Raw genomic sequence first — 25,004 nt, 5'->3', positions numbered from 1 at the left:
ATAATAACCCCTATTAAGTCACCGCCTTTCCCATCAAACATAATCTATCCAGTCTATTATTAACATACCTGACCATGGCACCAAAAAACATTCATATTGGAGGCCCATGGTCAACTTCTGATATTCAAAATACAAACATTCATACCTTCTGCTTTATTTGCCTATTTGACTTTCCTTCAAATTCTATTATCTAAAACAACTTCCTTAAATTATACTCAATCCAAGAAATCACTGCAAAAACATTCACAGTAATAAATTTGCCAGAACTTCTATTATAGCACTTTTGTAAACATAACCAAAAAAAATTTTTTTTTCCAAAAAAAATCTAATTTCTTCTCCCTGTGTAATTTTCTTTAGTGCTTTATCTCTGTTATATATTTTGGTTATTTATTGAGATCTAAAGATATCAGAAAACCTACATGTTCTGGATAGGAAAAATATTTTTCCTCTTTGTTTCATACCATTTCCTTTGAGGCCTCTGTTTTTATTACTGATGGTCTATCCAATCCCACTGTTTTCTCTTAATTCTGCTTCCATCTAGCTGCCCATACATTCAGTGTCTTGGAACCAATATTGGACAGCTTTGATGTCCAACCTTCATATATTTCTTTAACTATTATTATGAAAGCTACCACTCCATAAACATTCCAGACCTATCAATCAACCACAACTTGCGATTTAAATCCAACTACCTTCTAATGTGGAAGTGTTCCCATTTTACACGGGTAAGTAAAACTAAAAATCGAAGTCTGAGGAAAAAACATCAACATACAGAATGTCTGACATTTGGTTCATTTTAAAGCACTTATGATGTTCAGTTGGCAAAAAGTTGAAATGATGCCCTTTCATTTTAAGTTGGTAAGAAAAATATATTCTCTATATATCATTTACTCCTTTCAGAAAAGCAACCCAATACGTACCTCTGTAGAAATGTTTCTTCTGGATTTATCCAAGTAACAGAATAAATCCTCATTATTTTATTATTCTTTAAAATAAGACTAAAATGTGCCTTACAGACACCACTGACTCGGTATGCCAAATGGCTTAAGATTTAACTAGATCATTTGCTGAAATTTTAAACTGAGTAAGAGGCTGTAGTTACCTCTTTTTGTAGATGAAGTTTGAAGCAACTGTTTGGCTTTGAGGGAAGTGCGAGGCAAATTTTTCAGCCTTTGCGAAGCTGTTGAAAAATAAGGAACTGTAATATTTGCCTGGAAGTACAAGATAAAGGCTATAGCGTCTGTAAACTTGAATGTTTTAATACAAACTTAAAAATTTATCAAAGAACAGAAGCCATAAGGTGCAAATATGTTAGAATCCTAGAAGCAAAAGAATTTTAAAGTGATGCTTAGTGCATTAAGTTGGAAAGAAAAGGGGATAGAACATAAACTTTAAAAAAGAGTTTCTTATAGGTGAGAAAATCTCCAATGTGTCTATTGGTCAAAATATCAAAGAGAAAACAAACCACCACAAACATGCTAGGGATACAAAGAATACAAAGATAAAAGTGATGAACACAAACACACAGTATGAAGTGCAGCACTTGCTCAATGCAAAAAAAGCAGATTTTGGCAAAGCGGTTATTGTTAGATGAATTGCCCTAATGTGAAACCATAATCTGCATACTCAAAAAGGAGAAGAAAACTCAGAACCCAGCAGGTCCTTGGCGAGTCACAATCTAGTAGCTTTAATATGTTCAATATCATCTTGTAGAGTACAACTAATTTTTTACCTCAGACTTTGGATATCTAAGCTGTGCACACATGTATGCGGGTGGGGAGCACACTATGTAATGTCGGTGTGGGTTGAGGGGTTTGGAGGAGTCAGACCATCTCTACCTTCTAAAGTTTTCCATGAGGAAAGCTAAGCTTTCTTCCAAACTCCTAATCTATTAACTGCACTGAAACTCAAAATTAGCAGGTAAGCAGCAGCTCAGGGCCATCCAAGATAAAATTGGTTCCAATTTCCCGAATATACAGTTACTATGGCTCTGACAGGCTGATGAGTCTCACACCTACCAGTGTATTTAAGCGGCTCTAAAATATTTTAGTTACTCTACTGATTTGAAAGTCAGACTTCATACACCTTTAGTGTTTATGTGCAAAAAAAGAGAGCTCTCGTCACTCTAAACCTAGCCAGACTGCATAAACGTTATTGGGCTGATAAAGGGATACTTGATATATTATCAAAAAGAATTAAGATTTCTTGGCCAAGTGAGGTGGCTCATGCCTATAATCCCAGAACTTACAGGCCTTTGGGAGGCCAAGGCAGGAAGATTCGCTTGAGCCCAGAAGTTTGAGACCAGCCTGGGCAGCACAGGGAGACTGTGTCTATACACACACACACACACACACACACACACACACACGCGCGCCAGACATGGTGGTGTGCCTGTGGTCCCAGCACACACACACACACACACACACACGCGCGCGCCAGACATGGTGGTGTGCCTGTGGTCCCAGCTATTCAGGAGGCTAAGGTGGGAGGAGTGCTTGAGCCCAGGAGGTTGAGGCTGCAGTGAGCTGTGACTGCACCACTGCACTCCATTCAGCATGGTCAATGAAGTAAGGCTCTGCCTTAATTTTTGTATTAATTTTTGTATTTTTAGTAGAGATGGGGTTTCACCATATTGGCCAGGCTGGTCTGGAACTCTTGACCTCAAGTGATCTGCCCGTCTTGGCATCCCGATGTGCTGGAATTACACACGTGAGCCACTGCGCCCGGCCAATGGGTTATCTTACTTCTATTGCACAAAAATACAGGTTACTATCAGAGTATTTTTCATCTACATATATATTCATACATGTTTTCAACCATTTATATTTTTATTCATCCACTCACTTGTTCCTGTTTTTTTTTTTTTTCATTCATTCAAATAGTTTATTATCTGCTTTATTCCAGGTACTGTTTTAGGTATAATGTATCCAGTAGGCAACTAGATGGCTACAGTCCCTACTCTCATGAAACTAATATTCTAGGAAAGGGGAGACAGACAATGAGGCAGTAAAATATATGGCCTGCCAGATAGTGATAGCTGCTAAAGAGAAAATTAAGTAGAAAAGAGGGACAGGAAGTAGGCGATTTAAATTGCAATTATAAATAGAGTGACCAGGAAAGATTTCCCTAAGATGACATTTGCATAGAAATCTGAAAAAAGATAGGAAGTAAGCTACGTAGATATGTGGGGAAAGCATTCCAGATAGAGGGAAAAGCAATTGAAAAAGATACTGAGATAGGACCATGCCTTGTATGTTTGAAGAACAGAACGCAGGCCAGTTGTTGGGTGGAATAAATGAGGGCAAAGGTAACCAATTGAACATACACTACAGTCCACATCACAGTCCACACTATCTATTAACCATTAAAAAAAGTTTAATAAGGATTCAATATTAAATAACGTCTATAATGAACTCATCTGGAAGGATCCTATTTGAATTAATAGCTGTGGGGACTCCAATGGACCCCACCCCTATTTATCCCTCAAGTTTCACATGTGATTGTAATAACAACAGTTATCTACAGACAAGCAAAAACTGTGAACTAGGAATCTGAAGAATCAGATTACACACAGAATCAGGCGGTAAACTCTAAATTCACCTGATACAGAATGAATGAAATGAACGATTTTCCTAAAATACCACAGTCATATAATGTTACTCAAATAACAAAAATCCAATGTTATTCTGAATTATGTTAATTTGATTAGTTTTCTAAGACAAAATCACTTTTAAATGACAAAGCATAGTAGTTTAAGTGAAACTCCGAATCTTTCTAATAATAGAGTTGTGTGTTAGTTGTTCGAAAATATTTATGGTTTAAAACTTTCCTTAGTTATTTTAATATTTATATAATTCCACTTCAGCAATACCTTACTGTGAGAAGCAAAGATGCTAGTGCAAAACAATTATTGTTTCATGCTACCAGTATAATGTCTTCCTCCACAAACCAGCTCCTTAAAAAATCTCTTTTCTGTTAAAACACCATTTTCCAAGTCATTCTAGCTCTAATTTTTCTTATTTTAAATTCCATTTATTAATTTCTGGTCATTTCTTTCTTTTTTTTTTTTTCCTTTTATTTTTATTATTATTATTATTATTATTATACTTTAGGTTTTATGGGTCATTTCTTAAATCTACCGCTTCCTTTACATTCCTGTTGTCTCCTAAATAACCAAATTCAGGCCTTCATCACACCCTATTTCTGGAATTCCAATCAGTGTTTTTTGTGGTCTCCCTATAGTTAATCCTTTTCACTCTACTCATGTACATCAAGGGAAGGGTGGTGAAAGTGCTGCTCACCTCCCCAAGAGTAGGCAATAAGTGGGTGTATTGTCTGTAGGCAATTTAGAAACAAAAATAAAACCAAGTTGGTCGGCTTTCTATTATCATCATGCCCCAGCAATAATAAACATCAGTTATAAAAGCACTCCTCCCTGAAAAATAGTTGGTCTAAGCTATAAACAACTGTTGAGTTTTAATAACATACATGTAAGCTTTAAATAAGCACATTTTATGACTTATACTTTAATAAATACCACATTTCATGTAAGACTTAATTAGGAAAGCTCCCAATTATAGTCTTCTACTTAAAGTCTCCCCTGACACAGGTGGATTCGGCTACACATGTTCCTTTCAAGAGAAAGTTGGTAGCAATCTGAAATTATTCAAGCTCACTTCAGCGAAGTGTGTGCCTCCAACCCTGTAGTACAATATATTATTATATTTAAGCATATTAAACAACAATGGTAGAGTGATTTTTAAAGTCAATGAAAGGATTTGGAGTTGCCTCAATTCTGTCATTATATGGGATTTTGAGCTTGTGTTTAAAATATTTTAACTGCGAAGACATTGAAAAATCATTAGACTTGATCCTTCAAAAACAAAGGCATGGAAAGTATGGCAATTTCTGGAATTTACTGGAGAATGGAATTTTAAGAATCTCTGCTGAACTTATCCTTATGCTGAAGATTTTCTCTGTGTAGCAGTTGCTTCATGAAAAAAACTTTCAAAATTAAAATTTATAGTGTTCTTCCATCAAGTAAGAGTAGAGACAGATTGATAAATCTGGCTATGATGTACTAAGCCCCAATATCGAAAGATCAATTCTGAGGAAGTTACTGATAAGTTTTCAAAAACGAAAGCCATACTATTCACCACTGTGACAGATCAATATATAAAAACATTTCTCCTTTTTTAAAAAATGATCAATGTAACTTCAAATTATTAACTCATTGTCTTTTTTTGTATTATAATGTTGATTTTCATATTTATCTTTTACTGACAGTTATAAAATAAAATTTCAATAGAAGAATATTTTCACTGTCTGCATTTTTTTCCTGGCCATTAGTACTATAACTAGTTTCACTTCATGATAATTGAAAATGATTTTTTCAAATATAGGAGGATGTTAAAAATTAGCTTCTTTAGGTGCTAAATACTAAGTAAGCATAGCCTCTGTGAGTGAAGATTAATTATTGCTAGGTAAAATACCCCATTGTCCCATATCCTTATTTTTGTTTAACTCTTTTATTGCTTACAAGTTTTGATTTAGAGTCATTTGGGAGGCCGAGGTGAGAGGATCACTTAAGATGAGGAGTTCAAGACCAGCCTAGCCAACATGGTGAAACTCCATCTCTACTAAAAATACAAAAAATTACCCGGGCATGGTGGTGCGTGCCTGTAATCCCACCTACTGAGAGGGAGGCTGAGGCAGGGGAACTGCTGGAACCCGGGAGGCGGAGGTTGCAGTAAGCTGTGATCACGCCACCGCTGCTCCAGCCTGGGAGACAGAGTCTCAGGGAAAAAAGAAAAGAAAAAAGAAAAAGAAAAAGAAAAAGAAAAAAAGAAAAGAAAATTCATCCAGATCTCATCACCCTCACTCCCTCACTGCTGTGTCTTCAGATCTTAATTTCTTGCCTAGATTATGCAATAATAGCCTAAGTGGTTTCTAGTCTCATCTCACTGAATCTATTCTCCACACTGATATCAGAGTGAACTTCCTAAGAAACCACTTTGATTAAAAGCCAAATATGGCTCCTCCCACTTACAGAATAAAATTCAAACTCCTATGATATTTTAAAACTCCTACAGCCTGTCCTGTCTCTATAGCTATCATCCCTCATGGGATGCTGTACCTGCTCCCTTATCCATCATACACCCTACACTTTAGTTAATACAAAACCACTATATTCAGGCTGCCATTTTCAAGACTTTTCATTACTGATCCCACTGTTGGGAAAACCTATATCTCCTTTCTTTGTTGGGCAACTCATATAAGCTCCTTCTGAACTGGCTGAGATATCTTTTAATATCTTTCCTGAAAATCCCTTCACACTGCTGAATTTAATGCCTCTCCTCTGTTCCCACAGAGGTTCCTGTCTAACTCTCCCTGCTACTGGAAGGCGTGGGCTGTCTTATTAACATTTATATTCCCAGTGCTGGAAATATAACATATACCCAATAATATCTACTGAATAATTAAGGAACACATAAATGACTGACCACTGGATAAAATCCAGAACTCTATACTAAGCATTCAAGGTCCACCAAAGTCAGGGTCTAACCCCCTGGTTCTCAAACTTGAACGTGCTACAGAATCAGCTGAGATGCTTCTAAAATACAGAATCTGGGTCCCTATCCCAAGGGCATTCAATCAAAATTTCCAGGGGTAAAGGCCAGAAAAACTACTTTTACAAAGTGTCCTTGTGATTAGATAACTGAGCCAACATCACTGTACTACTTAAATAGATGTTCTTATTCTTAGATTAGCACATTACACATATTAATCATGACTTATTTATTTCAATTTGTGTTTCAAAATTATGTATATTTCAAGTGTAATCTACTAGTGTTTTGGTAGTAAGTGAAATCTGGATGGGAATTCCTTCCTTATTGGTCTCATAACAAGATGGCTATGCATAAGCTGACAACTGCCCTGGACACTCGTCCTTCTCTCTTCAGTAAGAGGTCCAAAGTACAATGTTGAGGCTATATGCATTTTCTCTGGGTTATACTCTGTATTCCATGCAAAAATATTCTTCTGTTTGGCTAAATGTAAGCAAATGAATAATATTACACTAAATTATTTTACTCGTCTGTGGTAATTCACAAAATACTTACAGTTAATCTCAAATCATGGCCTGACAGTCATTCAAGAATGTTTTCCAAGATGCACTCATTTGTAATTAGGTCAGCATGATCTCATCCAAACAATGAGGAAGAGGAAAATAGGAGACTCAGGGAGGAGCTGGGAAGAGGGAGAAATCTGGCCTTGCTTTTACCACTTCCCTAGTTATATGGCCTTGTACAATTCATATAATTTATATGGATCTCTGCTCCCTTTCTATAAAAATAAATGATTTCTGATGTTTAAATGAAATAATACACTTAAACATTTAGAAACAAATAAGAAAATTTGGGTATCATTTTTTAAATCAGTAGATTGTGTTGGGTTTTTCTCCCTTCCCTTATTTCTCAACCAATTATTCCTGTGACTTTCTGGAAACTAAACTTTCTGCTAAACCTGTGCTTTAACGGTCTTAGAAAGCAAGGCATTAGCCTTTTGAAAAACTCTCTCTCACAAACATTCCTTCCTTTAATTGATGAAACTAAGAAATTGACATGTATCCATGACCTCTGCAATGCTCTGGTTTTCTTAAACTTTTTAAGTTATATTTTCCAAATATAAAAGTCAAAAATTGGTAATAGTTATAAAAATGAAAATACATTAGAACTCTCATAAATCTCGTATTTCAATGCCAGCATCCACAATAATGCAGCCACAGCAAATAAGCATATAAAAATAGTGATTGGCATAGTAACAAGGCAAAAGAAGTGATCCCTTAGGTGGAAGTAATAGCAACCTTGCAAAGTTAGGTTCATGCAGACCAGCAAGTAAGAACCAAAGCTTTACCACTTAAGAGCTGAAAAAATAAATACTTAAAACAAAATGCAACATCTGTTACACTAACAACTGAAGTTTACACAAAAAATACAAAATACCAATTCATGTATAAAGTATATAAAGCTTATTATAATAATTGTACAAATTATATATATAAAGACTATTATGAAAACTATGTATACTAATTAAAAAAAGCTTACATATATATTTTCATGTATCAATATATATGAAATTTCAAGATAAATTGATAACACTTTTTTTGCTTCATGTTAACTTTCAACAAAGTTTTAAACATTTTAAAGTAAACTTTACTAAGTTTTAAACTTGCTAATATTTTGAATTTACTACTTTCCAAATACATTTTTGAGAACAGTATAATTCTATACCAAAATAAATATGTGACATTTTAATTATAAGTTTTACTACAGCTACAAATATAAAAATACACAAGTACCTACAATTGGAAAAAAAAAACACGGTACCTTACTTTCTCTTCTGCCTATATATTCAAGTACTGAAATACACCATTATGAAATTGCATACATATTTTCCACTTAAAAGTAAATCAATGATTGGAATCCCATTGTGTTTTCCCTATATATATATTCCCTATCAACTTCTGGGAAAAAAAGAAAAAGTAATTCACCTACAGAAAAAAAAAATTACAGGGTATCAGCAGGTGATTATAATTACACAATGGTAATTCTACCACTAGAGAAGGCAAGCAATCATTGGGAAGTTTAAGACACAGACAATGCATTATTTCTATTAACATTTTTATCCTAGGTTCCCAACCTTTTCTTTTTTCTTCTGTTTTTGTGAAGAATTATTTTTCATTTCCATAAAGCTTTGACATGCTAGAATAGTCCAAATACAGAGCATGTATGAGGGGACGAGGTAGAGGATATAGACATAGCTAGTTTTAGAAAGTATCTGGGATGCTGTTTGGACATGTATCATGTAAACTTTTGAGAAATTCAGAATGTAAGAGTTCAAACTAAATATGAAAGCATCTTTGAAAGCCAAGTACAAACATTGTTTTGGATCATCTGTTCATATGCTGTAAACACATGGCTTATAATATACATAAGTTTTATTACTTAACCTTCTTAATGATTTACTATTTTTCTTTCCTGTTACATTAACATTGTGGGTGGTTTTTTTTTTGCATCAGCCAAATGTGTCAGGGGAAAAAAGAAGCCAGAAACAGGATATTCTCAAGTGTCAAATTAATCTGTATCACTCACCATTTCAAAGATAAAGCTCAAATTCTATCCCTCCTTTCAAGTGTTTTGTGAATTCCTGTTTTCTATACTATTTATTAGTACTACACTGAGTATTATAATGGCACTCTCAATTACAGAGTCCACAATATCATGTAAGACTTGGAGTACTAAGTTAAAAATGTAATTTGCTACAAAAACAGGTTTTAGCATATATCTAGCTGAATAAATGTGGTTTACAAATCTCTAGGTAACAATTTTCTACAGTGCTTTAAATGTTAGAATTTTAAATCTTAGGAAAAATGGAAATTATATTTCTGGATAAGTTTTATATCATGATCTAAACCATAGATGTGACAACTCTCACTAGGTGAATTTGGACTCTCACCTATTGAGATCCAGTGCTCAAGCTGAATCAACATGGGTTTAAATTCTAACTTGCCGCTTATAAGCTGTATAATCAGAGATAGGTTATTTGGCCATTCAAAGCTTCAATTTCTAATCTGTAAAATGTGGTAATCTGTAAAATGTGGAGGTACGAACCTCCTTCATAGAATTGTTCTAAGGATTAAATAAGATTATGCATCTAAATACAGTATAATATAAATTTGTTATATAAGTAATATCATATGCACCTTGTAAATAAGGAAAATTTGTCAATATATCACAGAAGTCATTTTGAGTCAAATATAGTTTTTTTCCTAGCTTGTTTTTTTTTGTTGTTTTTTTTTTTTTCTTTCAATAGACTAGAGTGCAGCAGCCTGATCATGGCTCACAGCAGCTTCAAACTCCTGGGCTCAAGCAATCCTCCCACTTCGGCTTCTTAAGTAGCTGGGACTACAGGCATGTGACCATCATGCCTGGCTAATTAAAAAAAAAAACATTTTTTTAGAGACGAAGTCTTGTGTTGCTCAGGCTGGTCTCAAACTCCTGCTAGCCTGTTGATTTTTGAGCCACCAAGTAACAACAGCTTAACATGAAGTATATGAAGTCAGCTAAACACAACAGGGCCAAGGAAAAGTGCGAAGGAATTAAATTAGCTGGGCATGGTGGTGCACGCCTGTGGTCCCAGCTACGCAGGAGGATCACTTGAGCCCAGGAAGGTGAGGCCGCAGTGAGCCATGATTGTGCCACTGCACTCCAGCCTGGTGACAGAGTGAAACCCTGACTCAATTAAAAAAAAAAAAGAAAAAAAAAGATGAAAATGAAAAAACGGTTAAATACCTTCAAATTTTTAATTGCTTAATAAACAAGTTATAAGTGAACAGTCAACAAACTCGTTTGTATCACTTCTTCACAGCCTTGAGAAAATGAAAGAATATAACGCAGCTATCACTTCAACCACTGATAGTAATATACCACAAGGATCTGAGAGAATATGCATCCATTGTGTACCTACAAGGATCTGAGTGAATAAGCATCCCTTGTGTCCCTACAAGGACCCAAGTGAATATGCATCCTTTGTGTCTCACAGCTCATATACGGGACTGATGTGAGCTGTGAAACACATGGGATGAATACTGAGCGTTTATAAGATCATAAAAATAACTGTAATCATTTATTTAAAACTGTTGACTACATGCTCAAATCTATCCTAGTTAAAAAGTAATTTTTTGAAAGTGTTCCATTCCTTTAAAATCAACTTGTACATTAATATACACAATGCCCATTTACTCCAACATCACTACTTCTTGGCTCAGTTTGGCTATTTTGTCCTAGATGATCTTACTGTATGATTCTCTCTGATCTTTGTCTATGTTGCATATGTTTCCTTAATTCAACAGTCTCAACCTTTCCTTTCCATCACATTACCTTCAAATCTTTCTTTAAAAATGAAGTTCTATATCTCCTGGAGTATTTAATAAAGATTTAACATGAATTTAACCGTGCTAGTATCATTATTGTTTTTATTAATGCTTTCTAAGAAAGTTGCTTGGGCTTTCAGTGGTCTGTTCCAGGACTATTCCCTCCACTCCTCATCATCCTATCATTTTTATTGCGTAATACTGCAGAATGTGAGGTTTTTAAGGAATGTATATTTTGTGCTATAGTAGAAATGCCTGTATTCATTTAACATACTACTTGCCACAAAATAAAAACTCAAGTATTACAAATAATAGCTGAATCAAAATACTGTCACATTCATGGGTTAGTATCCACCCAATGACCAAAACTTATTAAAAAATCATAATCTACATGTGTTCTTTCTACTATAGTTCTAAAATTCACCTTCTCTGTTTAAGAGTTTAGCTTTAACTCTAAGAATTTGTTTTCTGAAAGATAATTTAAAGAGATAAGTCCTGATCAATTCTTAAAAAGTTGATGGCTTCTGGCAATTTATCTCAAATTTTAATCTATCAGTAGGATTAGGACTATGAATTAATTTGGCATACATATTGATTCAATATTGTATTTTTTCATTAAAATAGCCTTAACAGACACAGAAAATCAAATCAAAACCAGAAATTTTATCTCAACAGATGCAGAAACAAAATGAGATCATCCAAGAGTTCTCCTGGTATACTTTTGTTTTGGAAAGAAAAGAACTTCAACAATCCAACTTTGATAATAGATTTAATATACTGCAGGTTTGAACAATGGATTATTTTGAGTATGATTCTAAAATTATGTAATAATCAAACTTTTAGGTATTTTTAAAGCGGAGGTTATTAAAGAAAATTTACGTACTAAGGGACATATATTTTTGTATGCTCTACTGGTTATTATTTCTAATTCTAGTATCTATAAGCAAAAGCTACGCCTACTTTTTTAATAGTTACACTTTGCTTATTTTAAAATTCTGGAGAGACCAGAGTTTTGTATAGACAGGTGTACTGGCAGAATCAAGTATCCTACATAGAAAATTTTAAATTGTAATATAACTTTGATTATCATCCAGCAACTAATAAACACTAAATTTTACTACAGCTATGGTTTAAAACGGTTTTTCAGCATAAAACAAATATCTAAAATTTTCATTTCTCTTTAAATAACTGATACATGAAAGCATAACAAGGATACTTACTGGCTGAAGCCTGAGGTTGCATACGAGGTATTCCTCCGTTTGGCACTTGAAAATTTGAGTCACTTCTGCTGCTTTTCACTGAGTCAACTTGTGTATTAGATGTTCGGGACAGGTTTGGAAGACTGCGTCTTAGTTTTTCTGCAACAGAATTTTAATTTTTAAAAAATCATATTCTTTCAGATGGAGAAAATTAAAATATTAACTAGCATTCAAAAATCAAATTGTTTATCAAACATTCTGTTTATTTTAGATGAGAAAATAGGAAGGATTTCTCTTATTTAAAAAAACAAACTACTCGATCTAGGATCTGTAAGTGGGTAGAATAAGAGAAACCCTTAAAGATAACCACAAATTTTATATTTAAATCAAAATCTAAATACAGGTAACTTCATAAAACAATAAACAAAAACAACATAACCAAGTAAAATGAAATTCACTTTCTCTTTTATTTTTCTAATGATTCACTATTAATAAAATAGTAAACCTGACTAAATTCTTGATTTACTTATCCGAAATACAAAAACTTGGCAAAAATTGTATTACTTTCATAGTGAAATATAAAGGAGACTTTTTCTCTTTTTTTTAATCTAGAAACTTTTTTTTTTTTTTTTTTAAAAAACAGGATCCTGCTCTGTTGCCCAGACTGGAGTGTAATGGTGTGATCACAGCTCACTGTAGCTTTGAACTCCTGGGCTCAACCAATCCTCCAGCCTCAGCCTCCCAAGTCACTAGGACTACAGATGTGCACCACCATGCCCAGCTAATTTTGAAAATTTTTTTCCTAGAGATGGGGTCTTGCTATGTTGCACAGGCTAGCAGAAACTGTCTAATTATTAGTAAAATCTGCTATTTTACCTTCATTTTTAACATTGCTTGTCTGTAAATCTGTGGGATGGCCTTGAAGTGAAAGGCGAGGTTGCTGTAAGCGGCTAATCATAGGCTGTGGGGACACTCTACTATATTCTATTCCCCGAGCAGGAGATCGTGAACGAGGTGAATTTCTGGGTGACTGCTTAGGTGACGGTCGAGGTGAATTGCGTGGTGATGGTGAAAACCTGTTAACAGCAGGGTATACTGCATGATGCATATTGTCATCTTCATCATCTAAACTTTGTGCATCAAGTTCCTGATCACTAAAAGTACCCCGTCTTGTAGAATTGCAAGATGAACCAGAACTGCGCCGAGACGTGGTGGCTGCATATTCTTGCCGGAGACCTGGCAACAATGAATGTTATTTATTTAAACAATATTTTTAAACATTTAAATATTTTTAAAATTTAAAGTAAAAGATTATCACTGAGAAATTCGAAGAGGGTGTAAAGTGTAAAAGAAAACTCCCTTTCTGCTTTTAGACTTATATAGGCTTATATGTCCATATAAGGAGGCATAAATCACATCTGAAGGTTATTTTTAAATTGAATGAAATCCCATAAACCACTGCCCAATTTCCAGATTTCCTGTTAAAGCTGAAATCTGTCTCACATGGTAGAATCATAAATTTAAAAATATTTCTACCCCTAAAGACAGTAATCCAAATTTGAGACTAATACTAAAGGAATATTGAGGGGAAACAATTACTATCCACCCAGTGGAAAAAGAATACGTATGTGAGTAAACAAAACTCCTTGGATACTTAATTACTGAAATAATCTTACTCATGAAGATGATAAAGTACCAAAGAAACTTCAAGCCCACTTATATGAATTCAGTACTTGGGCACAAACGAAACCTTGATTGCTTCACTACCCAAGAGACTTCCATTTTTATTGTTTTAAGCTTGTTTTCAAGCTTAAATTCTAAGTCTTCAAGTAAGAATTTTCAAAGAATTCTCCTATATAGCTTGATACCTTCGAAAACACCCAAGCAACCTTGGGAGCCCTTCAAATAGTACAGATGCTTCTAGAACAACAGAAAAAAAGTTGATACGTAACATAGTCAATGAAGAAACAAACTGCAATGCAAACGTATAGAATTTAGGTAATATTTGGAGCACAACCTGCCAACTATTAACACTCCAGTCAAAAAGATCTGTTATGAAGTGGTATTCAAATCCTAAAGTCATGTATTCACACACACAAAGTGTTATCAACACGGTTCATCAAACTAGTGGATGAGAATCACCCTAGGGTATCTTTAAAACTATAAATTCCTGAAGTCCACTTAGCCCTTCAGTTAGTCTGGGAACCAAAATAGTAACCAACAAGTTACTTAGTGTCTAGTTATAGCCAACATGGCACTAAAGTCACCTAACAAAAGACAACAGACCAATGAAAAGAGCACTGTTAGCAAAGAAAAACCCAGTTCCCGATGTAGGCTCTCTTAACAAGGGGATCCTAAGGAAATCGCAATCACTATAGGATCTTGCATTTCTCATCTTAAAAACAAAGGACCTTGACCAAGCAACTGCCCAAATCTGTAGTTCTACATTTCTAATCATTACAAAACACAATGTTGTAAAAAGGAAAATCATCTCTAAGACAAAAAAAAAAAAAAGCTGTAGTTTTCAAGAAGTATCACATATATTTTTATTACTATTTTTAACTCATCAGGAAAATAAATATTCATGCATGTGGATAGCTTAGAAAAAACTATTACAGTAAGACTAAAATTTCTATTGTTACCAAAACACAATACAAAACCAAAAGCAAAGAGCTGGTTGAGCTTCTAACAAAATACTAGGATCTAAAAAGCCAGGGTTCAAAGAAATGAGAGAACTTGTTCTAAAGTACAGAGTTAGGCAGCATTCTTTATCTTTTCACATCCACGACAATAACCAGCCCCTAACCAGCCGACAATACCACAGTCTCAGTGAGGAGTTACTTAAAATTACAGAAGAAAACAGTACTCTGCTATCAGGTTGCAGGGCTAAATAAAGCAAGCACTAAGTCCTTCTATCTTCCTAGGGGAAGCTATATGGAAATGGGAAGTGAATCAGCAGAATAAGAAACACTTTAGTTTCTTAATAAATGCTACAGCTTGATAAAGCTTACTACATATTTAAAGACAACCTATTACATACACAGACAACAGAAAGTTTTTGAACTAAACCATAGCAATGCTCCATTACCCTCAGCCACCTGTCAAGACTTGTCAACATACGTATTTCAAGGATTCTTTTCATTGTAACGGTTAAAGAGATTGCTTGAGAGAGATTTCTTACTTCATAGTTATGCAGATGGCATCTTCTAATGAAATGCATTGGCAAGAATAACTACCTTCAGATGAGTACCAGGGCAAGTAGCCACGAACCCTTTAAAAAGTATTAAAAATTTTGTGCATATGTACATTTTGATGATAAAAGGAGTTATAATTTTTATAGGATTCTCAAAGGTATCTGTGACCTAAAAAGTTTTCATGGTTCACTCTGCAAAGCACCATCACATGCTTCATTTAATGTCACAATTCCAATGTTCTCCTAAAGGTCTTTTTTACAGTTTACACCATGTATTCTCAAGTGAGGAGATATTCATTCCCAAGAGGGCAAAAACTGGTTCTTGGGGTGTGAAAAAATTCCTAGATGTCATAATTGTATATGGCCCTCATAGTACTTAAACATATATAGAGTATATCTTGTGGTATTAAGATTTCATGGGGAGTGTGGGTGAAAAGGAAAAGAAGATTTTAACAAGGCTCCTTAGGGGAGCAACCGAAAAGAAAAAAATTGAGAAACTCTGGTTTACACTAAAACACAAAGGGTAATAGATAACAATTACAAGAGTAAGTGCCAGTGCAGAGTAACATGCAGGGTATGAAAACCAGTCACAGAAGCAGAGCAGCATAAATGCTGTTCTTTGTCCCTCACACAGCATAACTGCTTTATGTAAAAATGGACTCTGAAAACAAGTTGATGAATAAACATGTACATATGTTGACTAAGCCTCTGAAATGTCTACTGCAACATTTCTACTTTCACTACATTACTACCCCCACAATACTTTAAGACATATTTAATATACAACAAAATTATGCAATAGTAAAAAACCTCAACTCTTAACCATTAGAATACTTACTTTCTTCCTGCATCCGGGCTAGAATCTGTACATCAGTTACATCATTTAGCTTATAATTGGATCCAATTGAATCTTCATCTAATTCTGAAGCACTTAACTCACTATCTATAGAGGACTGAGGACTGAGTGGAGGATTTCTGTCTGAGATTTTCAAGTTACCTTAAAAAAAAAAGAAAAAAATTCAAACTTTGGTAAAGCAACTATTGAATAAATGCCTACTGCAACTAACTTGATATTATACCCTTTGATTTAATTCATTCTTGTTCTGCCTTTTCTGCTTAAAAAATTCCCTGAAATTAGAAATTGACCTCATTAAGAAAAATGAGGGCTACTGAGACTCCTTTATATGCTATGGCATAAACATATTTTCATCTAAGTATAACTTTTCTATTCTCTTATGTAACAATTCAGCTTTCAACACAGTGCCTGGCAAGTAATTGGTGTTCAATAACTATATGTTAAGGATTTCAACTTGCACAAGATAGCCAATGAAACTGCTCTATAAATAGATGAGTTTATGATGTAGTGTTTTCTTCTCCCGAATTCACAGTCATTAACAAACACCATCATCTTTTCCCTGATTTTTCTAAATGAGAAAACTATAATTTGAATAAAATTAGATTCCTTGGAGATTTTAGGAACAAAGACCATGAGGCTTGTTTCTCCTACATTATGCCATGTTTATAAAACTTCTTTGCCAAATTAGTAATGGGGATCTAAGGATTTCTCTGAAGTTTAGTAGTGAAGCACAAAAGATGGGATGAAAACAAAAAGACTAAATTTTTAAAAAGTACTTTATCATTCTAAACCAAAAGGAAGACAGAAAACAGGTCAGAGGAATAAAGAATACACACATCCAAAAAAGTCTACCTTGTTTCTAACGAAATATTTTCATCAGATCATCAACTTTTACTAAATAATGAAATCCCAACACTGTCACTAATATTTCTATCACAGATTTATCTGAAACACTTGTTTTCCAGAATTCTTCACCATAACAGTCAGCTCCAACATGAAAAGCATGTAAGGAGAGCAAGAAGAGTATAAAATAATTAATCTTTATACTATTAATGAAAGAAGAGCAGAGTGCACATGATAGGAAAAGTACTACAAGGTCAGGCTCCAATAATGCCTGAACGAAATTACCTATTTTAAACAAATATTGCAGCTTAAACTTTTTAACATGGTATCATCATAGGTGAAGTAAGTAGCAAGTAACAACCTATATACTACACAAAGAGTAGGATCATTAGACTAGGGAGTGCACAGGTCAAAATTTGAGGTGGTTAACCTTAATTTTTAAGGAAGTTATAATAATCAGTCATAACAACAGCTTCAGCGACAATAAGAGTAAATAAATGGGTGAATTCGTGAAGAGTAAGCTACACAGTAACAGTCTCAGAGCAGAACATTCTTTCCCTGGTTTATAGCAATCTGGCTTTCCCACATCATTTACTGCCCCTCTCACTCTTTTGGTACATTCACCTCTAATCTCATACTATTATTTAGCTGCAGTATCAAAGTTTATTAAAATTCCTACGAAGAGGTTTTAACTCTGTAGTTTTTACAACCGAAGTAGGCTGTTCAATAAGGATCTATTGATTAAAAGAATCACATTTGTAACCCATTTAATTAAGCCAGACTTACAAACTTTTAAGTACTTGCTAAAGAAAATTTTATGTATTTAACACACTGGCTTATGTTTATACCCCTGGTGCCTAATATAGTACCTGGTGCTAAGTTGCTCCTCAATGATATTCTCTTTAACCAGTTAAAAGTTTCATAAATAAAATGAACTCGAACTGCAGATGAATGTTATTTTCTGATATAGTGCAGTAAGCTAAAAAACATTCCTTAATAGCTCCATATCATTTTCTCCTTACCTGAATTTCCAGGAAGTATAAGCTGTTTGACTATAGGAGGTCGCACTGGGGTTGAGGATGGAGAATTGAAGCCACTGCTGTATGGGCTACTGGCATTTGGACTGTAAGGACTTGTATAACTCATAGAGTTGAAAGGATTATTATATAAATTCTGCCTCTTGAGAGCTGCATTAACGAGAAGGGGAAAATCAAATTTAACAACTGAACAAAAGTTAACATTTCATTTCTAAAGTTTTCCTATTAGAAAACTAAATCATTATCTATCTCAATTTAAATGAAGAAATATTCTTATGGTAGAGGGGGAAAAATATAATAATCCCAACAAATTGTTTCTATTATCTTAAACTGTGCATGCAGATAAAATAGTAGCCACACCAAACAACAAAAATAATGCAGGAAGAGTAACTCCTAAACAGATTATTGGCCACTTAATTCACTTCTACTATGTTGGAAAGTTTATTCTTTGATACTTGCTGTATTAATCCTGAGTGACCTTTAAAAATAAATGGAATATAAAAGCATACTTATGTTTCCTCATTTTTCTGTAACAAATGTATTACTTTTTATTTTAAAAAATATTCTTTGGGCCAGGCACGGTGGCTCATGCCTGTAATCCCAGCACTTTGGGAGGCTGAGGTGAGTGGATCACTTGAGGTCAGGAGTTCGAGACCAGTTTGGCCAAAATGGTGAAACCCTGTCTCTAACTTAAAAAAAAAAAAAAAAAAAAATTAGCCAGGCATGGTGGTGCATGCTACTTGGGAGGCTGAGGCAGGAAAATCACTTGAACCTGGGAGGCAGAGGTTGCAGTGAGCAGAGATCGTGCCACTGCACTCCAGCCTGGGCGACAGAGTGAGACCCATCTCGAAAAAATATATATATATATATTTTTTTCTTGTAGAGATGTGGTCTCACCATGTTGCCCAGACTGGTCTCAAACTCCTGGCGTCAAGTGATCCTCCTATCTTGGCCTCCCAAAGTGCTGGGATTACAGGAGTGAGACACTGCACTCAACCTATTACTTTTTTTAAAAGCTATGAAATAAGTTGTTTAAATCGCCTTTTCCAAGTTTGGATTTTTTTTTTTTTTTAAAGCAATACCGACTATTATTAAGCCAGTTTAAGGTGAAGACATGGGAAATCCTTAAAAAAAAAAAAAAAGTCAACCTGAATACTTCAGTCAAAAAAAAGAAAAAAAAATGTGCTATGCATGTAAAATTAAATAAATAGTACAACAGTAGGACTAAGATATCAAATGCATACATTTAAAAAATTAACACTTAAAATACTATTTCTTCCTTCAATCTTTTTTTTTTTCTTTTTTTCTCTGAGACAAAGTTTCGCTGTCACCCAGGCTGGAGTGCAGTGGCGTGATTTTGGCTCACTGTAACTTCTGCCTCTTGGGCTCAAGCGATTCTTGTGCCTCAGCCTCCCAAATAGCTGGGAATATAGGCATGTGCCACCATGCCTGGCTAATTTTTTGTATTTTTAGTAGAGACAAGGTTTTGCAAAGACATGTCTCCCAGGCTGGTCTCGAAATCCTGATCTCAGATGATCCGCCTGCCTTGGCCTCCCAAAGTGCTAGGATTACAGGCGTGAGTCACCATGCCCAGCCCCTTCCTTCATATTCTAATATCCACAGCTTATTCCACATTTATGAGCACTGGCAAGAGCACTTTATAGAATATATACAAGAAATAGGATGTGGTGCTCTCTCTCTTAAGAGGCTTGCAGCCAAGTAGCACAGGCAGAGACAACAAAGATTGCAAGGCAAAATGAAATGAGTACTATCATAAAGGTGCAAAGGGCAATAGAAACGAAGCGTTAGGAGTAATTCATTACAACTGACAGAAACTGGGTAAGGCTTTTTGGAAGGAGAGGCATTGAAGCAGTCTTGAGAGGAGTAGTAACTTGACAGGATGGGGAAAGCATGTGCTTTACTCAGTATTTATAAGATGAACAAAAGCAGTGTCTCGGAAATGCAGAGCATGCCCAAGTAAGTGTGATAAAGCACAGGGGAGGGACGAAACAGATAAAACCAGCTGGAGCCAGGTCAGGGAAGGCCTGAAACACTACGCTCAGAAGTCTGAAACCTAGTTAGTAGGTTTCTAAACATATTTAGTAGGCTACTAAACCTATTTAGTAGCAGTGATAAAACTATCAGTGATTTTGATCAAGCATATGATATGATCTGATCAGTGTAAGGAGAAAAAATGACAGAAATCTTGATGTTTAATAAGTTAGACTGAACTAGGTAGTACACGGTGACTAGAAAAAAGGAAAAAAAAAGAAAAAAAGGATAGATATTAAAAACTGGAAAGGATTGCTAAAGAAAAGAAATCAGCTGAATGAAATGTCTGGTTTGCCTACTGGTAGAGTAATGGTTTTGGGGAGGAGGAACATATGTTTTCTGTTTAGTTAGACAGTGCAGTAATTTGGACCACGTAGTTTTGTACATATTCACCATGAGACAAGACGCAAGACAAAACAATATTTTATATATATTTAGTATGCAGTATGTAGCACGATCTTGGAACTATCAACCTGTGCAGAAATACAGTTGCTAAATTCTACCTTTTTCCTCCTCCTCCATCTCGTCTGGAGTTTATTTTCTTTTAGTTATTAATCACTAGCATTCCAAGTTCTAAGCCTTTTTATCTTCTCACTCTATGCCATATTCTTTCTCCTGAGGAATCTCAACCATACATCAATTATTATCTATATGCTAAACATTCCTCATTATTTATATTTCTAGTCTTAAGTTTTCCTCTGAGCTTCAGACCTATATACACCACCCATTTAATGTCTCTCCCCTTGGGTATGGCAAATGTATCTAAGTCAACATATAAAATCAACTCATGATCTTCGCACTAAGATCTAATTCTCTTCCAAGGGTCCCTCTTCCAGAATGATCCCAATATTCATCTTGTCGCAGAAGCTGGCAACTTAGAAATCACTACTGATATTCTTGTCCACCATTTCCTTATATTTGGTTCATTCCTTTTTATTACTGTATCTGCTATGCTTTCCATTCAGCATACATGGCCTAGCTATCATTATCAACCCTCCTCAAAAGCATCCTACATTCACTCTTACCCCTTTCCAACCTACTTTCCATACTACTAATAGAATAATCTTTCCAAAATAAAATTGATGATGTCCTTCCTGTCCACATACACTACACCCTTGCAGAAAACCCTTCGATATTTTTCTAGTGCTCTTAAAAGTCCACAATTGGCCGGGTGCCGGTTGCAGTGGCTCACATCTTTAATCCTAGCACTCTGGGAGGCCAAGGCAGGTGGATCACTTGAGCTCAGGAGTTCAAAACCAGCCTGGCCAACATCGTGAAACCTCGTCTCTACTAAAAATACAAAAAAAATTAGCTGGGTGTGGCGGCACACACCTGTAATCCCAGCTACTCAAGAGGCTGAGGCAGGAGAATTGCTTGAACCCGGGAGGCGGAGGTTGCAGTGAGCCAAGATCACACCACTGCACTCCAGCCTGGGCAACAGAGCAAGACTCCGTCTCCAAAAAAAGAAAAAAAAAGAAAAAGAATAAAGTCCACAATCTTTAACATGGCCTGTAAGGCTTTACAGAGTCTGGCTCCTATGTATCTTTCTGGCCTTATCTCACATCTCTCCCTTCCTTACTCTTCTCCAGCAACTTCCTCATATACATCATGCTTCATCCCACATGGAGCCTTTGCACATGCCTTTCTTTTTATCTGGAATGCTCTACTCCATCTCTTTTTTCTGAGATGGAGTTTCACTCTTGTTGCCCAGGGTGGAGAGCAATGGCGCGATCTTGACTCACCACAACCTCCACCTCCGGGGTTCAAGCGATTCTCCTGCCTCAGCCTCCCGAGTAGCTGGGATTACAGGCATGTGCCACCATACCATTAATTTTGTATTTTTAGTAGAGACAGGGTTTCTCCATGTTGGTCAGGCTGGTCTCGAACTCCCAACCTCAGGTGATCCGCCCACCTTGGCCTCCCAAAGTGCTGGGATTACAGGTGTAAGCCACTGTGCCCGGCCACATCTCTTTCTTAGCACACTTAAGTTGTTCTGAATCTTAAGGTTTCAGGTCAAACATCATTTCCTAAGGGAAAATTCCTATTTCTCAAAGCACTATACCTTTATTCCTTTACTATATATGTATCACTAAAAAGATTATTTGTAGTATGTTTCCCCTACTAGATGATAAACTCCATTAAGTGCCAGTACAGTGTTCATTTTTCTTTATAATGTACCCCACCTCCACCCTGTTCCCAAAGCCTGATACTTAACAGGTTTGCATTAAAAATTATTTGAATATATGCATGAATGAATGTGATTCAATAGAGGTGATACTAGACACCATATAAACAGATGAAAACATCAAAACATGGAGAGACATGAGGCAAAAGAGAGACCTGGGGCAACCTAACCTAAAACAGGCAGAGAGGAAGCAAAGGGAATGGGAAGTTATTGGTTAACACGGGTACAGAATCTCAGTATGGGATGATGAAAAAGTTTAGTATAGGATGATTAAAAGTTCTTTTCATCTGGATATGATAGTGACAGTTGCACAGTAACATGAATGTACTTAATGCCACAGGACTGTACATTTTTAAAGGGTGAAAATGGATAATTTTGTATTATATAATATATGACAATTTTTAAAAGATGGGTAGAAAAGGAAGAATCTTCAATGAAGACCGAAAAGAAAAGAGCAGGGAGAGTAAATGAGGGTTAAAAAGACAATACACTATCAAAAAAAAAAAACAAGAAAATTTTAGGAACCAGTGATAGTGCACTGCAGAGAACCTGAGTGTGAAGGAGTAATAACTGTTCTGCTGCAATACAGCACTTAAGTTTCTAGGAAGCTCTGCCTTACCAAAAAAGTGTATTTTAAAAAAAAACAATCTCCTTTGGAAATGGGGGATTTACAACTACAAAATTCAAACTTGTAAAAGCCTAATTTTTTTCCTTAAAAAATTTTAAATATATATATTTGAAATATACATTGTATTTATAGCTGTAGCTATTGTTCTATGAATACAGCTATAAAATTTAAACAATGTTAAACAGATGCAGTACTTAATTACACCTAGTTATGGTTCAAGAGTAACTGCCTCTCTTACACACTCCTAATATCCTCCTTGCAATAAAGCAAAAAGCCACTCACTCAAAATTGCTATTTTTGAGGTGCAGCAGCTTTACTTTTACCCCTCAAGTCCAGGTTGCTAGTCACCAATTGCTAATAATTCATACTCCTTAGGACGTTTTAAACCAGGCGTTGGTAAAATATAACCTTCAGGCCAAATCTAGTCCACTACCTGTTTCTTTAAGTAGTTTTACTGGAACACAGCCGTGCCCACTCATTTATGTATTGTCTATGGCTGCTTGCATGCTACAAGAGCAAAGCTAAGTAACTGCAACAGAGATCTTACAGGCAACAAAGACTAAATTTGTTTATTATCTGGCTTTTTGCAGAAAAAGTTTGCCAGAGTTTTATTTATTTGTTTACTGTCTGACTCCTCTTATAAGAATATAAGCTCCAAGAAGTAAGTCATTTTTTGGTCTATTATATTCACTGCCATAACTTCAGTGTTGAGAACAATGCCTATTATAGCAGATTCTCAATACATACTGTTGAATGATGAAAATTCCTAATTAAATTGTAAATATATAATTTCTAAGGTTGGGTACTGAAAAACAATTTCTAGGGATATATATACACACATATACATACACACATACATATACACACACACATATACACACACACACACACACACACACACATATATATATATACTTTTTTTTTGTTGGTTTTGTTTTGTTTTGTTTTGGCAAGAGGGTCTTGCTCTATCACCCAAGCCGGGGTGCGGTGGTGCAAACATGGCTCACTGCAACAACTTCCTGGGTTCAAGGGATCCTCCTGCCCCAGTCTCCCGACTAGCTGTGACCACAGGCGCACACCATGCCTGGTTATTTTTATTTTTTTATTTTTTGTAGAGGTGGGGTCTCACTATGTTGCCTAGGCTGCTTCTGAACTCCTGGACTCAAGTGATCCCCCCAATCTGCTGGGATTACAGGTGTGAGCCACCGCACCTAGCCCTCTAGGAATATTCTTTTTTCTTTCAATCATGCTCCTTCTATAGGAGTATTCTCAATATATAGTCAGAAATTTTCCATACTTAATGTTCTGTGGCATTAAGTACATTAATGCCAGAAATTGGTCAGAAAATGTCCAGCTATTTAAAACGGTCTACGAGCTTGTCTACATATTTCTAATAATCTCTTATGAATATAACTTAAATCAAGCTCCAGGGTATAATTCAAACAAACAAGCTGATAGTCATACTAAACATTTGAAAAACCACATAAAGGCTATTGCTTTTTCAAAAGTGCTTCTTTGGCCAGGCACGGTGGCTCACACCTGTAATCCCAGCAGACTGGGAGGCTGAAGCAGGCAGATCACCTGATGTCGGGAGTTCAAGACCAGCCTGGCTAACACAGCAAAATCCCATCTCTACAAAAAATACAAAAATTAGCCAGGAGTGGTGGTGGGCACCTTAGTCCCAGCTACTCGGGAGGCTGAGGCTGCAGTGAGCCAAGATCACACCACTGCACTCCAGCCTGGGCAACAGAGCGAGACTCCATATCAAAAAAAAAAAACAAAAAAAACAAAAAACAAAAACAAAAGGGCTTCTTCTCATAGAGGAAAAGTAATACTTTAGTGTCAAAACTGACCCAGATTCAGAACCTCTGTAATAACATCCCGTAAGTTATTTGCATATAACAACCACTACCCCTTATCGCCAAATAAACTTCATTTTATGTATGCCACTTTAACTGTCCCCTCTGCTTCTCGTGACCATTTTCAGCTTAAACTCTAACCACAAAGCACATATTGTTTTCTATAATAAAGCCAAAATAACTAATTTTAAGTACATGGCTGCCAAGTAAATAAAAAGC

The 25,004-nt window shown here is 35.5% G+C and overlaps 1 protein-coding gene across 2 annotated transcripts in view; it reads right to left on the bottom strand.

Moving 5' to 3' along the window:
• The window catches only part of SLAIN2 (SLAIN motif family member 2), a 77,640-nt gene that overhangs the window by 25,473 nt on the left and 27,163 nt on the right, over window positions 1-25,004 (bottom strand). The window contains exons 3-7 of one of the 2 annotated variants that reach the window (XM_054484798.2): window positions 18,047-18,211; window positions 16,164-16,322; window positions 13,009-13,368; window positions 12,154-12,291; window positions 1,103-1,180 (exon numbers count right to left, since the gene is read on the bottom strand). In XM_054484798.2, the coding sequence (XP_054340773.1) occupies window positions 1,103-1,180; window positions 12,154-12,291; window positions 13,009-13,368; window positions 16,164-16,322; window positions 18,047-18,211 (900 nt within the window). The remainder of the gene's footprint in view (window positions 1-1,102; window positions 1,181-12,153; window positions 12,292-13,008; window positions 13,369-16,163; window positions 16,323-18,046; window positions 18,212-25,004) is intronic. The other variant, XM_054484799.2, reaches the window with a different exon arrangement.

Source organism: Pongo pygmaeus, chromosome 3 (genome assembly GCF_028885625.2).
Source record: "Pongo pygmaeus isolate AG05252 chromosome 3, NHGRI_mPonPyg2-v2.0_pri, whole genome shotgun sequence".
NCBI lineage: Eukaryota > Metazoa > Chordata > Mammalia > Primates > Hominidae > Pongo > Pongo pygmaeus.
This window is presented reverse-complemented; position numbering and strand designations above follow the sequence as displayed.